Source organism: Apium graveolens, chromosome 10 (genome assembly GCF_009905375.1).
Source record: "Apium graveolens cultivar Ventura chromosome 10, ASM990537v1, whole genome shotgun sequence".
Taxonomy (NCBI): Eukaryota; Viridiplantae; Streptophyta; class Magnoliopsida; order Apiales; family Apiaceae; genus Apium; species Apium graveolens.
Window position 1 is genome coordinate 16,880,660 of NC_133656.1, and position 6,282 is coordinate 16,886,941.

The following is a 6,282-nucleotide window of genomic DNA, read 5'->3' on the forward strand; positions in this document are numbered from 1 at the left end:
AACTGACCCGAAAGGTTGACAAAACAAATGTACATTATTATTAAGTTTGACGATATAAATTTGTAAATAATGATCATGAATTGAGTTTAAGGCCAAATATTCTAATCACATAAGAAACAGTAAAATGTAATGTAGTCTTGGTACTAACTAATATTCCATTAATTGACTTGCGTCTTACATCACCAGAATACAATGCGATTTTTGTAATTTTTGCGTTTTTTGCGGTTTTCGTCTCACCCCTAACTAAGAGGGCGCGCATAGCATATTATACTGTTTTTTTTGGCTCACTCCCCTCCAGTTGGACAATATGTACTAAGTTCAAACATCCTGAATACAATGCTATTCTTCGGGATCGTCAAGGCACGACTTATTCCAAGTTGGAATATTTCTTTCTTACATACCTGAGTATGTCTGTCTTCCAACCTTTTACCACAAAATCAAAAACTTGAAAATGTACAAGGTAACTACCCTAGTACACTACATGATTACCTAAAATCCATCTTTCTCTGGCTCGCTCTTTTATTTACAAAAACAATATGGCAATAGGCAAGGGACGTACTAAGAGATCATCTGGAAGTTCTTGTGCCTCAGGTGTCACTACAGTGGTGTTTGTGGCTTTATGTGTTTTTGGTGTTTACATGCTATCCCCAGCTGGTAACCTACTTTCTTCGGACACAGCTAATCGAATGTCGTTCACCAGATATAATTTACAGAAAACCAATACTTCTAGTTTTCAAGACAATCCCGGTAAACTTCCAAAGGATGCTATTAAAACTGATGAAGATGATAATGCTAAGAATTCCTCTTCTGATCAAGTACTAGAAGTTAGTGCTGATGATCAGAAGCAAGATGGTCTGGCCCAGATTGTTGCCGACAAAAAAGATCAATTATCTGAGCATGCAGAAAACCTTGTGACCACTGCTGCTGCAGATCAGATTGAACATTTAGATACAAAAGGTCATCAGACTGAAGAAAATGTGAAGGGACAGGCCGATGCAGCTGTGGAAGAAAATCCACAAGGGTTGCAGGGTACAGTTTCTGAAGAGGAGCAGCAGAAACTTAATCAACATGAGGTTCACTTCACTGAGGAGAGTACCATGACACATAACCAAGAAACTGATCAAGAAATTTCCACAACAAAGTCAGATGATAAAAAACAAAGTGATTCTAAGAATTATGGGGCCAATCAGGGTGAGAGTAAGGATAGTAGACATATTCGAAAACCTTTGAAAGGTTATACACAAGTAAAGCAAAATGGAAAGAATATGAATACTCAAGAGGAGAACAAAAAGGAAACCTACTCTGAGAGCCAAGAAAATTTAAAAGACACCAAAATCAAGTTATCAGAAAAAGAAAACGAACAACAAATGGAACAACAGCAAAGGCAGGAAGAAGACTCGCAAAATAATGGGATTGCTACTGATCGTGAAGGGGCAACAAGCAAGGATCAAATAGAACATGACGAGGCAGCTATTGATTCCACTGATTTAAGTGATCAGCATAAGAGCAGTCAGGATACAGCCGAAGAAGAGAAGGTTCAAACTCAAAAGCAAGATGCCCAGAATAATCAGCTCCCTGGAACCAAAGAAAATGACAAGGACAATAAACATCATCAAAGGAAGCGAAGGAAAAAACAACGTAGGCCGTCTAAGCCATCAACTGTTGAAGATCATTCGGAGAGCGGATTACCAGAAGAGTCAAAAGACTTTATGGCTGAAGATCATTTTTTCCCAATGGGGGCGAGCAAAACACCAAAAGAATCAAACGAGACAACTAGTGAAGATCATTCTTTTCCAATGGGGGAGAGTGGAATACCAAAAGAATCGAATGAGTCAAAAAAGGCGTGGTCCACCCAAGCAGATCAATCTGATAACCATAACGAGCGAAAGAGAAGTCCCTCAGAATATCAAGATAGCAGCATGTACGGATACTCATGGCAGCTCTGCAATGTAACAGCAGGCGCTGACTACATACCTTGTTTAGATAATGAGAAAGCAATTAGTAGATTAACAAGTCGGAGGCACTTTGAACACCGGGAAAGACATTGTCCAGAGGAACCTCTAACCTGCTTGGTACCACTCCCGCAGGGGTACAAGACACATGTTGAGTGGCCTCAAAGCAGAGACAAGGTATATGTGCAATGGGGTTAAATATCAAGTTCCAAATATATCAAATGAGTCAGTGATTATAATGGGGTTAAATATCAAGTTCCAAATATATCAAATGAGTCACTGATTATAAAACTGACTCAAATGAGTCACTCATTTTAAAATTTATATAAAAAATATCACTCTATCGTTAATCAAAATTCTTAAAAATATTATATATTGAGTTTCACACATTTTTTATGAATGATATTATATTCAAATGAAAGGTTCCGAATTCTACTATTTTAGATAATATTTCTAGCTTTTTAAAATTTTATAACTATTTATTTTTAATTTTTTGATTGTTTTATTTTATTTAAATAAAAATAAATTTTTTTTGATTGTTTTAAAAATTATATTCAATGTGTTCGATGCATATGTTGGTTTCTGTAATCAAGATATTTGTTTCATATACAAATGTTGTGGCATGCAGATCTGGTACCATAATGTGCCTCACGCTTCCCTCGCACAATTTAAGGGTCATCAGAATTGGGTAAAACTATCTGGGGAATTCCTAACGTTCCCCGGAGGCGGGACACAATTTATACACGGAGCTCTCCACTACATTGACTTTTTGCAACAGGTAACCTAATTATTCATTCCATGACCAGTGTTAATCAAATAAGATAATACAATACTTTGTGGCAACAAACAGGCAGTACCAGAAATTGCATGGGGTAAACACACCAGAACAGTGTTGGACGTTGGATGCGGGGTTGCTAGCTTTGGTGGCTATCTTTTTGAAAGAGATGTTCTTACTATATCATTTGCACCAAAAGATGAACATGAAGCTCAAGTTCAATTTGCACTCGAAAGGGGCATACCTGCAATTTCAGCCGTGATGGGCTCTCAAAGACTGCCATTTCCAGGCAGAGTCTTTGATCTTATTCACTGTGCACGTTGTAGAGTACCTTGGGAACGAGAAGGTTCATCTCTATGTATATTGACGTGCATTATAAATTCCAAAATTAGATACAGCACTCTTACTTTATATTTAACCATTCTGCTTAAGGTGGTGCTCTTCTTTTGGAATTGAACCGAATGCTAAGACCGGGGGGTTATTTTGTCTGGTCAGCAACTCCTGTGTATCGAAAGGGAAGAGAAGATGTCCAGATATGGAAAGGTATGTTACAAATATCAACATCTAGTTTTCTTTTCTGTTTGATTAGGTGATTAGTTTTATATTCCATTCCATTCTCTCCAACCAAACAGAACATACGGATTCACAACTGAACTAGGGAAATTGTGAAAATAGAAAATCTATTTAGTGTAGCATTTTATTAAAAAAACTGACAGGCTTTCATTTTGTAATTTAGGATGTGAACACAGAAAAAGCTGAGCATCACTTGGTTAAATTATTTTATAGCGCTGCTAGGCTAACATAAGCTCTTTAAATATTAGAAATGTCTGCATTGACCGTATCTATATGTTGGGAGCTTGTTACCATCAAGAAGGACAAGTTAAATATGGTTGGTGCAGCTATCTATCGCAAACCAGAATCAAATGAATGTTATGACGAAAGAAAACGGAAGCAACCTCCAATGTGTAAAACTGAAGACGATCCAAATGCTGCTTGGTAGGGATATCTTGTTAATCATACTGCATTAACTCATATAAACGGTGAAGATCAAATCTTCTAGCTAATGCTGACAGTTGTCAGATGTTCATTCTCTGAATAAATTAACTATCTTCCAGGTATGTACCCTTGCAGTTATGCATGCACACAGTGCCAGTAGACGAGGCTGAAAGAGGTTCCCAATGGCCTCAGGAATGGCCTCGTCGTCTGCAGTTAGCTCCATACTGGTTAAACCGATCCAAGATGGGGATCTATGGAAAACCAGCTTCCGATGATTTTGTGTCAGACCATGAACATTGGAAAAGAGTGGTGAGCAAGTCCTACCTAAATGGATTAGGAATCAGCTGGTCTAATGTAAGAAATGTTATGGACATGAGAGCTGTTTACGGAGGGTACATAATAAATTCCATTAAAAACCACAAGTCCTTTTCTTTCGAAGATTCATTAACAGTTTTACTGAACAGTAAAACATCTATATGTAGGTTTGCAGCGGCACTGAAGAACATGAAAGTATGGGTACTAAATGTGGTGAACATAGATTCCCCAGATACACTTGCTATTATCTACGAAAGGGGTCTTTTTGGGATATACCATGACTGGTGCGAATCTTTCAGCACATATCCTAGAACATATGATCTTCTACATGCTGATCATCTTTTTTCCAGGCTGAAGAAGAGGTAATAATGCTTAAAAAAAAAAGAAAATAAAATTACTTCCACAATCCTTTTATCATAGAAACAAATTATAATTACAGCTGATTTGTCACTTGCAGGTGCAAGCTTGAACCCGTGATGGCAGAAGTTGATAGGATAGTGAGGCCTGGAGGTAAATTGATTGTCCGTGACGAGTCTAGTGCTGTTGGGGAAGTAGAGAAATTATTAAAATCTCTACATTGGGAGGTTCATTTAACCTCGTCAACAAATAAAGAAGGTATACTCAGCGCCCAGAAATCTGATTGGCGACCAGAATCATATCTGAAGCATTTATAGAAAATTAAGATTTTTAGAGTTTGTAGGGCGATTGATATTGTTATCCTCATTTTCTAGTTGATTTGCTGGAAGAAACATATGACAGGCAAGTCCATCTTTTGACCTTTATTTTTAGACCGTGTCTCATGTAAATCAGGACAGGTCTCCAAATGTATTGCAAAAAATAAGTCCCTCGACAAAGATGGGAATCATGGGTTCCCCACAGCTGACAAAACTGGGTGAAGATCTGTATCTAAAAGCAACAAGTTATAATGAGCATATAGAGGCACAAACAATCTAACAAGTTAGAATGCCAATTATCATGCACACAAATCAACAATGTCCATTTCTTACGAGTTACGAAAGTGTACCTACTGTCCAGCATAACAAATGACAAGGCCATTTGTTCAAGAATTAGATATGGATTTTTATAATGACAAACACTTGAAGTGGATGTTTGTTCTCTGAAACTGAAAGCATTAATTAAGAGAAATTAGGGGCTGTTTGGGGTTTTTTAAAAATTTAAGGTTTAAAGTTCAAAAGTGTCTGTATAAATTATTTATATGAAATAGTAATTTATAAGTTATTTAGGTATTTGTATAATTTTAAGTATAATTTATTAATAATTTCATAATGTTTTTGGTAAATCATAATTTATAAGTTATAATTTTTTTGAATGAAAATAAAATGTAACTACAAATTATATAAATTAATAATTTTAATACATGAATTTAAAAATAAAAAAGAAAAAGTTTAAAAATAAGGATAATAACTTCGGGATAAAACTATATAATATACACTATTTATCTTGATAAAAATAAAATTGTACTATTAATCCGGGTTAAAAAACAAAACAAGATATAATTAGATTGATTTAGTTTGGTCGATATAATGGTCACATATTAAAACATTATTATTTGATTAGAACAGGATAAAACAAAATTAAAATTGAAAAATAACTAAAGTACATGCTTAACAGGATAAGAGGTTACTACCTTCATGTCCCCGTTAGAAAGGGAGTCAAAGATGGTAGGACATTTTCCACCAAGCTCCGGTGTAACAGGTGTTAAATGCTTTGAAGCCGCAGACATGACGAGCCGAATTACGAACGAGCCGAGCCGAATAACAGGTGTTAAATGCTTTGAATAATTATTCGTTCATTTACGGGCTGAATTATAAAACCGTGTAATTCGTTAGCGAATAGAGCAGCATAAATCATGTTTTAACCGCGAATAAGTCGTTCATCTGGCACGCGAATTATTCGCTATTCGCCTGGCACGCGAATTATTCGCCTGACATGTTTTAACTAATTCATGAATGTAATAGAAAAATAATTTGTTAATGTAAGAAACTGAACAAGAAAAAAGAAAAAGAAATTCCGGATAATAATTTTAAATAATAAAATTAGTGATTGATTTGACAGACCATGTGAATTTGCTAACTGCGGTGTGCTAGGCTACTCTGCTAGTGCTACTGCTAATAATAAACAATTCAATTGCTCGGGCTAATTCGTTTATTCGCTAATTCGCGAATAATTCGCACAACCACATTAACCGCACAACTCGTCCAATTCGCGGTCCGTTCTCGATTT

At 36.0% G+C, this 6,282-nt stretch overlaps 1 protein-coding gene across 1 annotated transcript; it reads left to right on the forward strand.

The window, feature by feature from the left end:
- Positions 1-260: 260 nt before the first annotated feature.
- Positions 261-4,987, forward strand: LOC141690424 (putative methyltransferase PMT24). Its single transcript, XM_074495229.1, has 8 exons — positions 261-2,129; positions 2,581-2,730; positions 2,803-3,073; positions 3,160-3,270; positions 3,549-3,723; positions 3,843-4,115; positions 4,206-4,400; positions 4,496-4,987. Exons 1-8 carry the CDS (start codon positions 537-539, stop codon positions 4,710-4,712), a joined length of 2,985 nt encoding a protein of 994 aa, XP_074351330.1. The 5' UTR covers positions 261-536; the 3' UTR covers positions 4,713-4,987.
- The last annotated feature ends 1,295 nt before the right edge of the window (positions 4,988-6,282 follow it).

Bases quoted from the DNA above. Each gene is read 5' to 3' on its own strand.
- LOC141690424 (XM_074495229.1), top strand. From the start codon at position 537: ATGGCAATAGGCAAGGGACGTACTAAGAGATCATCTGGAAGTTCTTGT. The intron at 3,074-3,159 runs GTTCATCTCTAT...ATTCTGCTTAAG, and splicing joins AGTACCTTGGGAACGAGAAG to GTGGTGCTCTTCTTTTGGAA. The intron at 3,724-3,842 runs GTAGGGATATCT...ACTATCTTCCAG, and splicing joins GACGATCCAAATGCTGCTTG to GTATGTACCCTTGCAGTTAT.